The sequence below is a fragment of the Hyposmocoma kahamanoa genome, unplaced genomic scaffold, assembly GCF_003589595.1.
Source record: "Hyposmocoma kahamanoa isolate Upper Pololo Valley unplaced genomic scaffold, ASM358959v1 148, whole genome shotgun sequence".
Taxonomy (NCBI): domain Eukaryota; kingdom Metazoa; phylum Arthropoda; class Insecta; order Lepidoptera; family Cosmopterigidae; genus Hyposmocoma; species Hyposmocoma kahamanoa.
In genome coordinates this window covers 645,204-664,893 of record NW_020653526.1, presented here as the reverse complement: position 1 = coordinate 664,893, position 19,690 = coordinate 645,204, and the positions used below count along the sequence as shown (strand labels likewise).

Sequence of the window (19,690 nt, the reverse complement as noted above, 5' to 3'; positions counted from 1 at the left end):
AAACTACGCTACATATTTTTTTTCATTGTAATTTTTTGTGATAAGTTGGTATAAAAAATACATGTTTTAAATTTTTTTTTGGTGGTGAGACTTTAAATTATATTAACAATTCAGAATTTGTTGTTCCTTTTTTAATTAAAAGCTACGACCAATCATTATCAAGATTTTATAGCGTTTCAAATTATGAATGTGTGAGTTTTGGCAAGAGCTGAGAGTAATCGAGGCCTAAGACATTTGTTTTTTCTTCCATACTCTGTACAAGACACACAAATTTTGTAAATGTGTCTTTTTGGATTTTAACTTTAGTAGCCAATCAAAATCAAGTTTTATTACGTCGTCGTTGGTTATTGTAGGTAGTAAATATTCACATATTAGATTTAATCGGAATCCCTAATATCTAAATTTCGAAATTATTCTAATCTACATCCTTCACCTACAAAATGTGAATTCAGTCAGAATTTTGATCTTTTTTCCACTCAACGACAATTTTTTTAAATTTAATTCATAAGATACTTGATAAAATATGCTGATCTACATACGACCCTATACTAAATATGTTATTAATAAAATAAAAAAGTTAATACTTAAAATTGCATGGTAAAAATCTTGTTTACTAATCGTGAAACAATTTTCTCTATCAATTCCTTGATTTTTCTCGTAATGGCGGATAAAATTTAGTCAAATCCTTATTACAATGTAATAGTATAGATCAATAACTCAATTTCTATTTTCTGAACTTTGGCAAATATGCTTATCAATAGATGGCGCTGTGTATTACAATTTAAAAATAACGGTTGCTAATATGGGCAGATAATGCTAATCCTAAACAAAAAAAAAGAGTGGCCGGCAGTATCCATAAAAATCTGTGCAATAAGCGCCATCTGTGCGCTATAAAGTTGAAAAAAGCGTATTCTAGTATGTGTCGAGAGCTCTAATCTAGTTTGAGCTGCCATTCGAAAATATCACGTGAAGAACGCATAGCTATGTCAAATAGAATAATCACCAAACATATGTGCTCTCGCGCCGTACCTATGAAGTTACGGGCACGCAGCGGATTCGAAAAATTCTGCTAATTTTAGCACATGGTCAATATTTGAATAATATTACAAGGACAAAAACTGACTACATAAATTTCATATTAAAGATGAATTATTTGATATTCACGGCCATTTACATAATATAAACTACTTCCAGGATATTGATCAGCGCCATCTAAATATAAGATGGAATGACCTTTTTCAGAGTTACGATCTGTAGTATGAAGATTGGCAGTCCGCTTGAGTTAGTGGTCCATGGTAGTAGGATACGAAAATTGTATTTCATATTTTGCTTTTAGTTGCGTACGAACACTAAAAATTACATTTATAATAGTTTACAGTAACTTTAGTAAAATTAATTTTAATACTATAAATGCAAAACTAGTGACTATAATATTTTTTAAAATAATAATTAAGTATTTTTATTAATTAATCAACGAAGATCAGCGCAGAACTCTTTACATTCTCAATTATATTACACCGCTTATAGCCGTTAAGTATTATGGGTATGACACAAGAAGTCTCAAGTTCAACACTTAACGCCTTTATTTAAAGCGCCTTCAAATTAGACGCTTATTGAAGTGCTGCAGAGGCGCCACTGTGGCGCTACAAATTTCCATACAATATTTAGAAGCGTAGTTGCATCGCCACTATAGTGAAACGCACGTGCCACTTTTGCAGTCACAGTTAGTTATATAAAAATTACTGAAGCGCTACAGACGCGTCGCTGCCGAGCCACTACAAGTTTCCATATTTAGAAGCGCACTTGCAGCGCTACAGTCGTGACACCTGCGAATCACTTTTGCAGTCACAATTAGTGAAATTAAAATTACTGAAGCGCTACAGGCGCGTGGCTACCGCGCCACTGCTGTGCTTCTATACGCGTCTAATGTGTAGGCACCCTTACGACAGAGACAAATTGAGATAAAGTGATGTCAAGTTGTGAAAAATTGTGATAACGATAATTATCAAAGGAACATAAGCCCGAAAATTAAATGTATTTAGTTTTTAGTGGATTGCGACTAGGGTTTTCAGTCTCGCTGCATTTTTACGTCCCGGGAAAAAATATCGAGACTCGGCGCAATCTTGACAATCCTGGAAAAAAGCTAGACTTTCGAGAATAAATGTTCTAGAAGTAGATTTCCACTATTCGTCGCCGCTAGTGATATCTAGTGAGAGATTTTTTTTTAAACCTTCCCAAAAACCAGCAGGGACGAATGCCGAAAGCCAGTACAAACATCTATAACAAAAATACATTGGAGAATTTTGAAAACTCGGTAACTTGACCTGTGGCTCAGTAGGTAAGAGCAATGCTACGGTGCAGCATGCTCGTGGGTTCAAGTTCCATCGGGCCGAAAAAGTTTTTCTAAGTGTCGATCTCTGTACTAATAATCATAATAAACATTTAAATTTTAATAATTTTACTGTATAATAATAGTCTCGCATACTTTCTCTATTCACCACGGCTAAGGTTGGCTGGAAGAGATATGTTCTAAAGATAAGCTTACCTTTGTATAATGTCCTTTGTAATGCAATTTTTAGTGTACTTTCTTTGTGCAATAAAGAATTAATAAAGATCTGCACGTGGCTTCGTCAATTGAACAAAAACACAAAAACTTACATTTACAAAAGATTTCATTAAACATTCCTAATCTAACAAACTTCCCGCCTTGTATAAGTGACTTCGTCTCGTTATTCCCGAGACTGAAAACACGACTCTAAAAAAAATCGGCGAAATTCGAAATTTGCGAGACCTGAAATCCCGGGATGAAAGCTCTAATCTTAGAATAATAACGCATAGAATCCAAGCCCGCACCAAAGGGCCTACACGAGCGGGCGGGCCTTCAGTGCTCAAGGACAACTTGCACCGCGAACAGCTCAAGAATTTTAGCTAAAAATAACGAAATGTGCGGTAAATGAGTAAAAATACGTCACACAAACATAAAATAGATACTCACATCACATTCCACAAGGAAGTAACGCGTTTCAACTTGTATTTTTATATAAATATTCACTAAAACCGAAAATTAACCTACTACTAAAACTAGCCTACATGAATTTTATTTTTGCCTCACTTCTGACAGTTCGTTTGATATGAAACTATCATTCTATGCGTTATTATTCTAAGGCTCTAATACCAAGTGGAGGGTTTGTTACGCTCTACGCTGATCGTAAATATTGCTGCTTAATTACATTTTATTATATTTGTCAACACTTTGATATGATTTGAGAATTGAATTTTAAAATTGCTTAAAATATAATTAAAGTCAATTCATAAAATTAATATTCTTAACTTTAAGGAAACATGATTTTTAATTTATTAAATTCCATTTAAAGCATCCGACATAATGGCAGACTTTACACAGACACTCTATCGCGTGTCTAAAAACGTTGACGTAAAAGCATTGACTTACAATTATATGGACGTCAGGTCCGCGCAAAAAGTGTCCGAACTTATAGGGCGTTAAAATCGTATACAGAGCGTCATTCACGCTTTAGTCTTCGTTTGTTCGACTGACAGCGAAGCAACCAAAATAAAACAGTACTACGATGACATTACAATTTAAATTCAACGTTTTAGCTTTTTCATATTCCTTTACATGTCACTACGTTTAAATAGGTTGACTTGGGACATTTTTTCGTGGTTTTTGTATTAGACTCGTCGTCCATTTATTTGTAAGTCAATGCGTAAAAGGGAAAGACAGCAAGACTGCGCTCTTCAGTCACGCACTCCAACACGCAGTGTATCCTGCGCTATTAGCCTTTACACGAACACTCTTTCCGTTCTAATAAAAACGAACACGAACAATCGTGCGCGAAAGAACGTTAGCTTAAAAAATTCAAATAGATAATTGCGCACGATAGCGCGTGCAGGCTTTCCCGCGCTTCTGATCACGCGCTATAGAGCGACTGTGCAAATAATGTCGACCTGAGTAAACGTGTTCAGTGTGTTGTTTAAAACTTTATTATTGCACAGCAGTCGATATCTTAAGGTATCTCACTTCCTACTATTCAACAGAAATAAACTTTAGCTTTTTGGTTGAAATTTGTATTTATAATAATAATTAGAGATCTTAAGTGTTTCTTCATTCGCTAATCTATACCCCCAATGAATATTACGCCAACTTAATTTTTGGATCTGTTCTGTTTTTATTTTGTTTTTGTTTCTTTATTTTTTTTTCTAATTTTGTTTTTGTTTCTTTTTTTTCTTAGTATACGGGAAGCATAACACTGGTAAATAAATGTGGCTGTTTACAATAATAATAATGAAAATTACCAAAAAATTAAGTAGGCGTAGTGTTGATTGGAGATATCGTAATGACGCCATGAGGAAGGGATATCCAAATTAATATTACGGCTCACAGATTATATCTCTTTGATATTATATTTGTATATGTTTGGTATTAAGCAATTTTCAGTACATTGTGTATTAAAGACGGTAAATCAGGAATTACGAACAAGACTCTATTAGAAAGCTGCTTTACGACTGCGAAGGGCTTTTGGAGTCGAGGTGAAACAAACAATGTTTTTCATCACACTTGCACGTAAATGTGCAGTATGATTGCATGCAGGCTAACTTGATTGTAATGGTCGAAATAAACCCTACGGGCTTTCTTCTCAATACAACCATGGTCAGTAATGATACTGTTTACGTGTAAGTGTGATGAAAAATTATCCGACTTCAATAAAGGAGGAGGTTCTCAATTCGACTGTGTTCTTTTTTTTTTGTATGTATGTTACGCGATAACTCCGGTATTTGTGAACCGATTTTCATGATTCTTTTTTTGTTGGAAAGGGGGTACTTCCATAGTGGTCCCATTTCATTTTGAAGAAAATCATCCACCTCGAAGGATGGCTGTTCACGAATGAAGATTCATTTTTATAAATAGCACCTAACTTTAATTTAGGAGCAATTGCTTTAATGGTTGATTTTCTATTTCTCCAATTCAAGGCGTTTTCCTCTCCATATACTTTGAGTAGTGTCGTAGTGAGAACCTATTTTTATTATCTCCAGTGTCAAGTCCTGTATAGTGGCGAACTCTGTATTGATTTGTGTAATTGTTGGGTGTGTGAAATTTTATTTATTTAGTGCCTAATTGTCCACAATAATTTGAATACCTTAGAATTTTTTTAAATACCTAAATATATATATAAGGATTGTGGTGTTCCAATTTATGACGGACCATGACAGAATAACACTGACGGCTATGTAATGAACATAGTCCTCAGATGCTGAGTCATGGGCCCTTTTAACATGCTTTTTTATTTTTCTTCTTTGTTTTATTCGTTTATATATTTTGCATGTCAAATAAAGCCGATTCTATTTATTAATAGTTAAGTTTGTTTCACGACATTCTTCATACTAATCTCCTCAGAACCAAATACTCGATTAGGGGGTCAGGTATCTCAAGACATCGAGTGCACAAACAACTTAACTGATAGAATAATTCTAGGGTTGGCGGACTAAAGTACATTGGTCAATATCCAACATCATTCATTACATTGGCCAAAATCCAACATCATTAATTTAAATTATTTATGATGTTAGAAATGTAGTCCTGTTGTTTTTAAAATATTCACAACCTCGTTAGTCCGACCGGATCGAAGGAATTTTTTCTGAGTGTTTTTTCTGAGTGTTCGATCTTTGTATTAATAATTGTAACAAACTAGTGGAGTAATTTCACAAAAAATAATTGAATATCAATTCAATAAAAATTTAATTAACCTCGTTAATATTTTATAAACAACCCGTTGTATTAAAAAATTAAACACTTTCTTGACTTATGTGCTTTCAGTCCGCCGATCCTAGAATGTTATTTGTAACAATTAAAATATTTTCGCGGTTCAAAAGTTTAAAATGGATTTTAAAATCTGTAATAATCTGAATAACTGACAAATACTTTGTTATATTATAATTATTATAAATATTTGATAATATGTAATAAAATTGAACATGATCATAATGAGCCAAGACAAAGAATTCTGTCCACCTTCTCATAACTAACGCATTTTGTATTTCGGGAACTTACGAGATGTTGGCACGTAACGTTCTATTGTCACCTGATGGCGGTACTTCACATGGCATCTTGTATTCGCTATTGAGTATTCATCGAGTACGTAACCAGAAATAGAAACTCGCGTCAAAGTTCAATGAAAAATAAAGCAGTTTCGAATTGACGATATATATTAAGTAAACAATTTTATTTTCGCGTTATTAAAACTTTTTAATCAGCTACCCCTTGCAATAGTAATTAAATTATAAATCTAAAAACTTATAGATACGGCTCACATTTGATTATATTTTTTTCGATAATGAATTGAGATTAGACCTCACTATTGTAATCTGTCAAAACGGCCACCATAGCGTACAGTACCGACTGTAATGAAATTATGTATATTTTTACGGGCATACAAAATATTTGATTAAATGTACTGTGATGCCACAGTCTTGATACCAGTCCCCTTAAACTTTTCTCTGAGAGAAACCCGAGAACGTAAGCGGTTCACAGAACCGTCTATATAATGGCGCCAAATAAGGAGTTAAAATAATAAGTTTGGCACCTTTGATGTGCGTCGAGAAACCAACCAGAGTGCGGTAACGCGAGTTTGGTGTTTGCTATATTTGTCGAATTGGCAAACAAGGCAAATGCTTTGTCACATATGCCATCTACACATGGCGATTGTTTGCCAAATATATCCAATACGCAAATACAAAAATATAAAACACCATCATGTGTGAACCGATTTCGATGATTCTTTTTTGATGAAAAGAGGGTACCTTAGATTTCCCATTTAAATTTGAAGAAAATATCCACCTCTAATTACTTTCGAGGTCGGTTTTTTTAGTACTGTGTACTGATTAATTAAAAAATTAGTATACTTCTTAATGTTTTTTTAATATATTATATTTTTCTTGTCTCTCAAAGACACTCTGGGGCACAGATTGTAAATTACCCTAACCGTTGGCAATATAATTTCTATTCCAGACACACTGCTTCATTTCCATAAAATTCAGTTGTAGCAAAATTAGGTTAAAATGAAAAGATAAAAAAATGGCGATTGTTTGCCAAATATATCAAATACGTAAATACAATGTGAAGTGGCACCATAAAAAATGTCAAAGTACGCTTGATTTTGTTATAATTTTTTTTTTTAATTATAAATTTTTTTGTTATAAATTTGTTATAAAACCATAACTAAATAAGATATTTAAAAACCGATTAGAGAAGGTCATAGTTCTCATATCGCAGTTTCCAGATAGGTCAACAACTCGATTTCCTTAAAAACGTCCATTACGATAGTTATGTTAAAGAGGGTAGAATTGTAAAAACAATATTTTTTCAATTTTCGAAAAATATTTTTATAGAGTAGTAAGCACATCCAAAAGGTTTTTGTCAATAAAAAGTACTACCACACAGAAATTACAAAACGTTATAAATAGATTTTGTCAAATATAGCATTTTGTATGAAGATTTAACTCTTAACAGTGATGTTGATAACTTTATTTAACTTCTGTGTAATAGCATCGTAATAATTATGTTAAAATAAGTTTCCAAGTTGCAAAGGACCGGCTTGGTTACCCTGTTGTTTCAATTTTTTTTTATGTGTAGAAATATGTTTGCATGATTACCTCTCCGTTTATTTACAAGTAGTTTCGTTTTTTTCGCCATTACTTCTCTTAACTACGGAAGTACAGAGTTTTAAAAGCGGAGAGCTTTAAATTTTTTTCCAAATATATAATAACAAAAACGAAATTAAAAAAATAAAAATTATGTTAAAATTAGTCAAAACTAAAAATAGTTAATATATTCTTTGTTTAATCTATTTTCTATAATTTGATACTAAAGGTAATTTCTATCTTGCAAATATGGGCTTCACTAAATTCTCTAAATTATGTGTATTTTATTCTAATCTAACTATTAAAATGATCCTAAGAGTGAATTATTATGATTATTAAAAGTTTTATATTTTTCTATTGTTTTTTTCTCTATAACTCACTAACAAAAAAAAATAGTGACGAGTTGAAATAAAAAAAATAACACTTTTGTATGTGAGCGTAGTTGAGATTGTTTGTTTACGCATCATTCCGCTAGATGGCGTTGTCTTAAACTTCAACAAAATTTGTTAATGAGGAACCATATTGAAAGACGTACAATGTCATAGAACGTAAATTAAAACGTAAATGGGACGCGCGCGTTTGACGGTTCAGAAGATTCTAGAAACTGGCAGAATGATCTAGAAGTGCGCGAAAAGAACAGATCGCAGCCTCGGGCGTACGACGGCGCGGTAAAAGCGGTCAAGTAGAGTGAGAGCGTGAGTCGCAGCAGCTCGCCAGCGCCACACCTGGGTTTGCTCTGCGGGACAAGTGCAAACGGGAAAACGGTAGCGCTTCGCCTCGCTCCTGGAACAAAATAGTTTTAATTTTAGATTATGTTAGGTTATAATTAACGCACACACTGAACATAGCCCCGCACTAGGGAAACCCTGCGTCGCGGGCGCCATGGACACACACATAGACAACCACAAATTACACCCAAACTCACGAGTGAAATAAATGTAGACCGTATAAATATCTCTTTCGGCCCGGGAATCGAACCCGGGACCACTACGTGGCAGACCAGCATGGTAACCGTTCTGCCACGGAGGTAGTTAAATTAGAATTTTCATACCCGGAATATCGGTAAAATTCGAAAATCTCGACGATTTTCTATCATTTTCGAGCTCGGAACCATTGACTTACAATTATATGGACGTCGGGTCCGCGCTAAAAAGTGTCCGAACTTATAGGGCGTTAAAATCGTATACAGAGCGTCATTCACGCTTTAGTCTTCGTTTGTTCGACTGGCAGCGAAGCAAGCAAAATTAGACAGTACTGCGATGACATTACAATTTAAATTCAACGTTTTAGCTTTTTCATATTCCTTTACATGTCACTACTTTTAAATAGGTTGACTTGGGACATTTTTTCGTGGTTTTTGTATTAGACCCGTCGTCCATTTATTTGTAAGTCAATGCTCGGGACTGATGTTTTCAGTTTCGGGAATATTGAGATATTTGAAACTGAAGTCCAACTTAATTTAACCCTTTCATGAACAATAATTAAATAGTACAGCACATAAAAATGCATTCTTGTCTGTACATCAAATATTTCTCCAAGTAGATCAAACACCCACATCGAGTATATAACCAGAAATAGAGACGAAATAACGGCCATCCAACCCTTGCAACTCATCAGGCAAAGGGCAATAAATTACTTTTAAATATGAACTCTCGTTTGCGCTGAAATCACAAATTAGAAAGCTGAAATAGTACAGCGTCGTCTCCGTATAACCCAAGAATATTCTGTATTTATTGTAATAAAGATCTCTAGCAATTGGGGGCTGTTCCATTCGTCATTCCATGGTGTGGGAACAGCAAAACATCTAATTACAAAATAAACGGAATCACATTTCATCGGTAATTAAATATTAAAAGTGTAATTTTTTAATTTTCGTCCATTATAGCAAAGATCAAGTTAACTGGTCGATTTGAAGTGAAACAAATGACGACACCCGTCAATTGTTTCGAATTCGCGCTGGCCAATCGGAGCGCAGTTGTCACCGTAATGATTTGGCAGAATAGCTTTCAAACAAATTAAATGACATTTCTCTATCTCCGGTTATATACACCAAGGTTAAAAATAAAGACTATATTTTAGAGTATGCAGTACAACTTTATTATTACATTAACTAAAGTTACTTTGTTACGTAGAAGTAGATATTTATGTATTAAATCTTGTAGCCTACATTCAAACCATCTGTGGTAACGCATCACAAAACCAATAAGACGCTAATCTTTAAAATGATGTATCTCTATTTCTAGTTATATACTCGATGTTAAGGCTGCTAACAGATAGACTGCGTGTTTGCAATTAATGCGTGGTGTGTTGTGGTCCATATAAAGACACGCAATTACACCCACCGTGCTCCCGACCCAACACGCGCCCGACCCGCACCCGTTCTCTGTGTGTTTCATTCTTAAGCGACACGCCGGAGCTTTAAATCGCAAAGTTCTGAGGGGCATGGGAACTGTGCCTGTCACCCGGAGACATATGTTGACAAGTCCAGTCCATTTCACCAGCACCCTTTCCCTTCAAAACCGAAACGCAGTAACGCTCGCATTACTGCTTGGCGGCAGAAATGGGTGGCAGTACTTCCCTGGACGAAATCTTCCACAAGGAGCTCCACTGCTACGAAAATGTTGTGCTACTTTACGAATGACAGTTAAGTAGTTTTTTTCATAAATTATACCTGGCAGGCGGCGCGTCGTCGGTCTGACGTCATAGCACCGTGTCGAACATCTGCAGCGATTTAGTGATGACGTCGTCCTTCAGGCACGACTCTAAGAACTCCTCGATCGTGATCACGCCGTCTTGGTTAAGATCCAGCTTACTGAATACGCGGTCCACCTGAATGTAGAATTATATTTTTCTAAAATTAAATTATTTTTTCATCTTCCAGACGTCGCAAACTGGTGATTCACCTTTGCCTGGTAAGGAATGTAATTTTCAAAGGTGTGCCAAGTTATAATAACCGTCATTTTTGGTGTAATAAGGTTATTGTAATTGAAATATAATAATAATAACTTTATTTTTCCTTTACAAAACTTTGTTTTACAAAAATAAGTAAACAAAGAAAACAAAACGTTAGTTGTCTGCAAAGGCTGGAGACTGATCTAGGTTATCCTGTGATATAGGTCTCCAGATTTCCAGACCTACGGATAAAATATCCCTCATTTACGACACAATATATTGTTAAGATATAATAATAAAAATAAAAAACTTGTGAAACTAACGTAACGAGCTCGTGTGTGTATGTGTGTGTGTGTGTGTGTGTGTGTTCGTGCGTGCGTGCGTGTGTGTGTTTGTTTAAACCTTGATAGTACATTCTGTTCAATCTAAATAAGTAAGAGAGAAAATTAAGTAGCCTTATGATGGGATATATATTCCGCCTTCTTATGTCTAATGCCGGCTCCACACGCCTGGCGTTTGCTACAAGCCCTAAACCTCTACAAACGCTTGGCAAGTTAAGAGGGAGCATGCCAAAAAAGTTTGACGTTGGCTCCGCCCAAATTTGTGAAACAAATATATGCCTGAAGTTTGCGTGACATGCGACAGGAGATATTGAATTTTGTGCATTAAAAGTACCAAATTCGTTTTAGCGGAATAACTCTAAAACTAAAGGGATTAAAACAAAAATCCGTAGTGATAGTTCTGGATCATGCATAAATATAATTAGTTATCTAATTTTTGTCCTAATAACCTGTAGCATTTCGAGGATGAATCGAAAAAATGTGAAAACTAGAGGTCATTTCGTGATTTTTATCTATCGAGGAAACTTTATTGTTTTATGTTTCTGATTAATGTCTATGCTTGAATATATCGTGTAGTTGCTCATACAATATTTTATTTTTAACTTTAAAGTGGATATACCATTCTAAAATCAAATCGAAGATTAGGATTTTTTCCTCTGCTCCCACTTAAATGAAACAAATGTCAGCATGCACATGTTTGCAAGCGCACTAGTGTGCTCCAGAGATGCAACCATGGCGGACGTCGAATTTGTGTCTGCTATTACGTTCGCCTTGACCTATTTTTATTACAAAAAACAACATGCGTCTGCTACTTTTTTGTCTTTTGCTTCGGATTCCAAATGCAGGGTTCTGCTTGGTAGCAGCCCAAAAAGAATAAAACAGTTTCGTTTGACAGTCACCCACGAAAAGCTGTCACTCCTAGATTTTTTTAAATATCAAGTGACGGGACGAATTAGTCGCGCGCGTTATCGTAAGCTACACACCTGTCCATAACAGTTACAGTGCCGTTCAGAGCTTTAAATCGCAAAAGGTCTAAGGGGCTATAATGTAAGTGCCTATAATATAAGTTGACAAGTCCCGTGAACCTGTAATTTCACCAGCACCCTTGCCCTGTAAAACTGGAACACAGTAATGCTAACATTACTGCTTGGCTCTTTCACAAGAAGCTCTACTGCTACAGAGACTAGATTACAATAATTGTTCTTTATAGCTGTTTTTAAATTCTTTCCGCTAAGGAAAAGGATATCAAAGCTGCCTATGAAGACAGTACTGCGTCATCCTTTTTAAAATATAATGTATTCTACGGCATATCCATCAATCCAAAACGTAGCAGAAAAGAATTCTATCTGTCGACAGTTTTCAAACAATACTAACTAGCACAAACGCTTGCCGCAAGCTGCCTTTGATTTGTGCACAAATCGGCGAACGGATCGGCGGCAAACACATGTAAGCTCCCGCAAGACAATCCAAACACACCATCCACATGTTTGTGCTTGCGCGCGCTTGCCATGGTTTGCCAAGCGTGCGGAGCCGGCATTAGGTTACGTGGCGTTATAACAACCAAGTCTTATCTAAACAGTCCGCTAGATGTCATTACCTGTTCATTTGCCTTTGCGTCGTCAAGCCGGGAGGCCGGCGACCCTGGAGGCGCTCGTCTTCCAAGTAATTCGTGTACAGCCACTACCACCTGAAAAAAAATTACAATAATACAAAGCAATTTGGGAAAAGAGCATTTTGGGCACGTTCGTAGGATCGTGTACGGTTAACCTTTAGATTATTGTTTTAACCTTAGAAGTAAGTCCAAACTTATGGCACCGCGATTTCGTTTAACTAAGGTAAACGATTATATTATGCGGCATATATTAAAATTACCATTTCCTAAGTTTTAAACTTACATTAAAAATATTTTAATTGAAAAGTCATACTACAAAATTTTAGTCTACGTACCTATTAGACAAAGATGTATGGAAAGACAAGAGTCTAGATTCCACCCACGTATGATTCAAAGTGTATTCCATAGCATTTAAGCTTATTTGAAAAGAGCAATACCTAAAGTTTCTTGCTCGTTCTTTTCGGGGAGGTTAGCACAGTGAACAAGAGCTCAACTGCTATCAAAACGTGTGTTATAAATATCTCCAGCCCACCGTACCTCAGCCAGCTCCTGCCTGGTAATAGCGCCGTCTCCATCTACGTCGTAAAGTCGGAAGGCCCAGCGTAATCTCTCATAGACTGACCCTCGCAGCAACGTGGACAGGGTCACCAGTAGCTCCTGGAAACAAAAGTGGGTTATTCTAAATATGTAGGGTTTTGGTTAACGGCACGTTCCCATTGTGTCGTAACGTTTTATTTATCGTTGGACGACTGTCGCTTTTAGCCTATTCCCATACCACGACTGTCTGTCGTGACTGTGTCGTGTACTTTTTTATCGTTGAAAGACTGTCGCTTTTAGCCTATTCCCATACCACGACTGTCTGTCGTCACTGTGTCGTAGACGTTTTTTTACTGTTGAACGACTGTCATGATTAGCTACTCCCATTTGATCGTGATTTATCGTGACAATTTATCGGTTCACGGCATCAGAATCGTTTGATGTACAGCCGAGGGAGCGGGGAATAAGAGGGGAGAGTAGGAAGCAGAACACATGTAGGCAATCTACTTTTTTTATCGTCGAACGACTATCGTGCTAGCTCTTTCCATTGTCTTGACAGTCTGTCGTCGTAACGTCAAAAAAGTCGTGAACGACAGTTAGTCGTGTAATTTGAACAACTTCATTTAAATATACAAGCCACGACACTTTAAACTGCACGACAATCTGTCTTCATGACATAACGGGAACACGCTCTTAGTATCCGGACAAATCCGATAATACAATACAAATTTACAGGTGATCCTAATATCCTAGAAATATTTTTGTTTCTTGACCTCCTATGGGATGGACGCAGTTGTAAAAATAACTATGTAAAAACAAACATTCTTATTGAGAGGTTGGTCTTCAGGTTCCTAAATACAACGCACCTAACTGAGTGGTTCTTATAAGGAATGCGCGAACAAAACCGCGGGTTAATCCTAAATTTATAAAGTAGGCAATTGTAGATAGGAAGCGAGGATCTAAGTTGGTGGTCGTCAAATGAATGATGTGCGAAAAATTTAAACAGCTTACTTGATTGAAACTGAAAAGGCATTATTTCACCAGCACCCTTACCGTTCAAAACCGGAACATAATAATGCTGACATTACTGCTTGACGGCAGAAATAGGTAAGGTGGCAGAACTCTTTCACAAGAAGCGCTACTGCTACTTAAATGCCCATTAGATAATTAGTCTCAAGGGAATCTGCTATACGAATGACCAGTAGAGTATAATCCATATGACTATTTCAAATGTAATTTGCTTACATATGGAATATTTAAGTTTGAATTTGAACCACATTAATTCATTCACTCACTCACCGTCACTTTCCATTAGGTGAGATGGAAGTAAAATGCGCTTCCATGTAATAAAAAAGGTAGAAACTTCGAACCTTACTTTCGTTAGAATATTTTCAATCAGGTAGAGATATTACGCCAACATCAATGACTTACAAATAAATGGACGACGGGTCTAATACAAAAACCACGAAAAAAATGTCCCAAGTCAACCTATTTAAACGTAGTGACATGTAAAGGAATATGAAAAAGCTAAAACGTTGAATTTAAATTGTAATGTCATCGCAGTACTGTCTAATTTTGCTTGCTTCGCTGTCAGTCGAACAAACGAAGACTAAAGCGTGAATGACGCTCTGTATACGATTTTAACGCCCTATAGTTTGGACACTTTTTAGCGCGGACCCGACGTCCATATAATTGTAAGTCAATGGCCAACATGGACTTTTTTCCATGTTTCTATCAACATTTGCTATTCAACGTGTATCGTTTCTGTACTCCAAAATCCATCGTTTCCACATTACGGGCCCATCGAAGCATTTTTCTTTTTCCAAGACACTAAATCATTACAAGCCATTTATAACCTTCTCGCCAAAATGTCGAGTTCCGAAAAATGACGTCATGGCATAACGGTCATAAATAATAGGCGCGAATGTTTGAAAATGGAATCTGTCTACGCATATCTCGCGAACACCGTCATTATTCATAGTACGACAGGTTTAGGCGTTTATGCAATACAGCCAGATCTAGATTTTAACCTTTTGACCGCCACTGATAAAAACTAGTTTTGTTGTAGCTACGAGTATGTTATAAATTTCCACCTGACGTTAATTCCATTCTCAAAAACATAACTGAACATAAAACTTTGTAACCTGAACACAAATAAATAACTAAATAAATAAATAAATAAAATGCAACTATGAATCCATACTTGATTACAATATACTACTATAACATAATATAATAACTGCCTCCGTGGCCGAACGGTTACCATGCCGGACTGCCACGCAGAGGTTCCAGGTTCGATTCCCGGGCCGGGAGAAATAGTTGTATGGCCTACAATTATTTCTCTCGTGAGTTTGGGTGTAATTTGTGGTTGTCTATGTGTGTGTCCATGGCACCCGCGACACAGGGTTTCCCTAGTGCGGGGCTATGTTGAGTGTATGCGTCATACATTTGCATCATGTTTACGGAGGCGCGTACCGACGGTTTTGACGCAGTTGTACGGAAACGCATTTCGTCGAACATGAGCAGGATGCGTGGCGGCGGTAACAGCCTTCTGAACGCAATATCGGAGGATGTAGCGTGTGCGATATTGCGCCATTGGACCAGAATTCATGTCACCAAGAAGGGATGATGACATGAATTCTAATTCCGCATACCTATTGTCAATTTCTATTATTTATTTTTAAGTATTTCTATTTTGATTATTTTATTAAGTGTAATTTACTAACATAGTCCTAAATTTTTAATTGTTACTAACAAAGTGGATCAATGACCTTAAATAAAAATAAATTATTATTATTATTAATTAACCCATTACGTCCCACTGCTGGGCAAAGGTCTCCCCCAAAATCCTCCATTGCTCCCTGTCTTTGGCGATCTCTCACCACTCTCTCTCAAACCCATCAAGGTCGTCCCGCCAACGCCTTCTCGGCCGTTCACGCCGTCTCTTTCCATCCTCGGGCACCCAAGGAGTGACAACGTTCGCCCACCTCACAGGTTGCATCCGTTAACGTGGCCCGCCCAATCTTGAGTTTAGACTTCTGGAACTCAGTCAGCGATCATGTATGTGCACTGTAGGTTAAGATGGGCAGGATGCACATATCGATGAGATGGCGTTTAAATGACATACGGTGATTAGTCTTCAAGTACTCCTTCAAGGACCAGTAGTTCTTCCAGGCGTTCTCTATGCGACGACCGATTTCCTTATCTTGCCTGTTTTCAAAGCTTGCTAACTGGCTCAGATAGATTGCTGTTACACATTATGTGTGTATTAATTTATTTTTATTTATTTGTTAATTTCAATTGAAAATAACGGTTTCATTGACACTTTAAGGCGTCATTGGCGTACCAGCCAAGTTGATTTATAAGACGCTTCAAAGCGTCGATGGCGGTCGAAGGGTTAATTTTTCACATTCTCACATTGGCTACACAGCCACCTTAGCAGCTTAAAAATGTAAGAAATAATTAAGAAACTCAACACGTGATATCCTGAAACTGAAAAGTAATTAATTTTTTTATAACCTGGTGGAAAGTGACGATGAGCTCGACGATGAAGCACGCACACCTAAATAATGCCTATTCCCGCTGACCTAAAAAGGACCAAGTTATAACGTTCAGGGAATAAGTCTGCAGGCAGTAGTTCGTGCGTATCTTTGGAATATCCATAACATAGGCATGGAACCCAAGCCTCATCTAGTCCCCCGGTGATGGAAAGGGGAAGACGGAATTAAATCGTGTAATTCCATTACACACTTTTTGTAATATACCCAGTAGAATATCGATAAGCAGGCAAACTTTACGACGATGTTCAAGGCTTAACGGTGTTCAATTCTTGTAAAAACTGTAACTACAAAACCAGCCATTTTTTTTCTCATAGAAACCTGTAATTGACCAGTGAATAGCGCCCCTGATTACGTTCCGTTTCCCTTAATTTATACAAAAGTAAATTATTTTACATAAAATTTTGTTCATGCTACCCATAAATACAGGAAAGGCTTGAACGCATAATAGAACCGAAAACTCCATGGTGTTTACGAGTTCAAATTTGCAATATGGCACTGTGCCAGGTTTGTTCGTTGACTTTTAAAGTTTATAGATATGGTCTGTTTCAATATGCTAATAGAGGAAATAAAATAACATTCACTGCGCTACACTATCAATATAAACAGGTCTTTTCAAACCTAATTTTGCTACAACTGAATTTGCGATGGAAATGAAGCAGTGTGTCTGGAATAGAAATTATATTACCAACGGTTAGGGTAATTTACAATCTGAGCCCCAGAAAATCTTTGAGAGACAAGAATATCTTAAATATACAACATATTAAATCTGGCGCCCTCAGATTAAAAAACAACGCCCAGCACATTTGTAAAAATGAATTTATGTTATGAGAAATAATTTTTTTAATGAAAAATAGTGATAGACAAAATGGTGGCACTACACTTGGTTATTTGTATTTGCGTATTTGGTATATTTCAAAAAAGCACCACGTGTAGATGGCACGTGTGACAAAGTATTTACCTTCTTTGCCTTTACGACAAATGCAGCAAACACCAAACTTTTTACCCGCGTTACCGCGTTTACACACGTTACCGCACGCCTGTCGGTTTCTGAACGCGCATCAAAGGAGCCAAACAGGCAAATACGCAAGTAAACCCTATACACTATGGTCATATCCATTAATTTAACTCATATTCATTGACTTACAATTATATGGACGTCGGGTCCGCGCTAAAAAGTGTCCGCACTTGTAAGGCGCTAAAATCGTATACAGAGCGCGACACTCCGCTTTAGTCTTCATTTGTTCTACGGACAGCGCGATACTGCGATGACATAACAATTAAAATTTCGAATAGGTTGACTTGGGACATTTTTTTCGTGGTTTTTGTATTAGACCCGTCGTCCATTTATTTGTAAGTCAATGCTCATATTGGTCAGTGTTGCATGTTTGTCTGTACGTCAAATATTTTTCGAAGTATATACTAATCTATTGTTGAAGTACCTCTTAAAGTAGGTCAATTAAAGCCTCTTTACAAATGTCATAAAAATGTATAGAAATTTAATGTTAAAATTTTGAATATTTCTAGTTTTATTCTTAAAAAGTTATTTATTTATGACGTTTTACTCATTAGATAACACATTTTATAAGTCAGAAATGTTTAATAAAAGATAACTGCCATTTGCCTAGTCCTCAAATAGATTAGCTCTTATATAGTAAATAAATGTTGTTTATACGTACGTGTATAACGTTACAAGAAAATAGGAATAATAATTAGTAATTTGTAGTGCTCTCCTGATTTTGCGGCGCCCTTTCGGGGTGTCACTTGTGAAATCATGTGGCAAGCAATAATTAGCACATTACTTGGCGGAGGATCCTAAAGACCAAACTGATATTGATCGTGAACGTAGGGCGTTGACTGCCAGATGTAATATGTTGGCACATAGATTCGCCCGCTGTAGTGAGGGAACCAAAATAACTTTATTCAAGGCGTATTGTCAATCCTTCTAAACGGGTGGTCTGTGGGTTAACTTACGCAGAAGGCACTCGGCGCCCCGCGTGTTGAATATAATAACGGTTTCGGGATGCTGTTGGGGAGCGGGAGTAGCCGACTTTTTTTGCTGTGATGCGAAAAAAGACGGCGTCACCACTCTCTAGACTGCGTTCTAGTCCTAACAGCATCCTGAAAACGTGTGCCGATGCTTTGTCATTTCGTCCAGGTTCTGGTGAAGTGATGGGGTAATCGGCGGTGCCTTGAGCGTAATAATGTGTGTTTTTATGTTTTGTCTCTGTGCTTACTAACAATAGTCATAAGTTTAAAAATGTGTGTATTTCCTAACAAGTGGGCCTTGGATGCCAAATAAATGATTTATTTATTATTATTATTATTAATAAAGATGTGAACATGAATTCTTTCGACATCAGTTTGAAGGGTTAATCGCCTGGGCACACTTAACAATTACACACTGTATAAAAGTGTGGTATGTCAGTAGAGTAACCGATCTAAGTAGAATTATTTAATCTACTGCCTATTCGTTTAGCAGGCGGCAGTGCCGAGCCAAGTTGAGTTAAGTGAGTGTTGGAGGTTGTTTACTTCATAATCTTTTGAGGTTTAAACTGTTGGACGTTTTAATTATTTTTTTATAGTAATAAGTGACAATGTCACTCAGAGGCACTGCCGCTGCACCTGTCACGCTGAGACATAAGTTGAATAGTCCCTTGTGCCTGTAATTTCCGTTGAGTCCACCAGGATCCCCTAGCCCAATCTCCCAGGGGATCTGTGTGAACTCAGCAGTTCATTAGTATCCCCTAAGTATCTAAAGTTGCAATCACATATTGTAGTTAGGAAACTATATGAAATACTGGCTCAAGAACGAGGACGTTAGAAAAATGTGGTGGGTGTTCAGTGAAAGACAGCGTATTAACAATTTTAGCGAAAGCTGGAACTCAGGTTCAAATAAAAAGATTGGCCGTAAATGCCCCAACGTCATATAATTGATAAATGCACTGAAAATAGTTTCTGAACAAAAGCTACGACAAGTCAAGAAAAGAGGCAAACAAAATGGAATTGCAAATAATAAATTTATTCAAGAAGTACAACTGGAATTATTGAATAATGGTATAACTGTAGGACAGTTTTTAGATATAGTTAGGTAA

At 36.6% G+C, this 19,690-nt stretch overlaps 1 protein-coding gene across 1 annotated transcript in view; it reads right to left on the bottom strand.

Annotated features, from left to right (window-relative positions):
- Positions 1–8,138: 8,138 nt before the first annotated feature.
- Positions 8,139–19,690, bottom strand: part of LOC113240543 (Kv channel-interacting protein 1-like) — an 83,574-nt gene continuing 72,022 nt past the window's right edge. Inside the window, exons 5-8 of the mRNA XM_026477879.1 lie at positions 13,039–13,158; positions 12,487–12,576; positions 10,328–10,485; positions 8,139–8,439 (exon numbers count right to left, since the gene is read on the bottom strand). Coding sequence (XP_026333664.1) covers positions 10,357–10,485; positions 12,487–12,576; positions 13,039–13,158 — 339 coding nt within the window. The 3' untranslated portion in view covers positions 8,139–8,439; positions 10,328–10,356. The remainder of the gene's footprint in view (positions 8,440–10,327; positions 10,486–12,486; positions 12,577–13,038; positions 13,159–19,690) is intronic.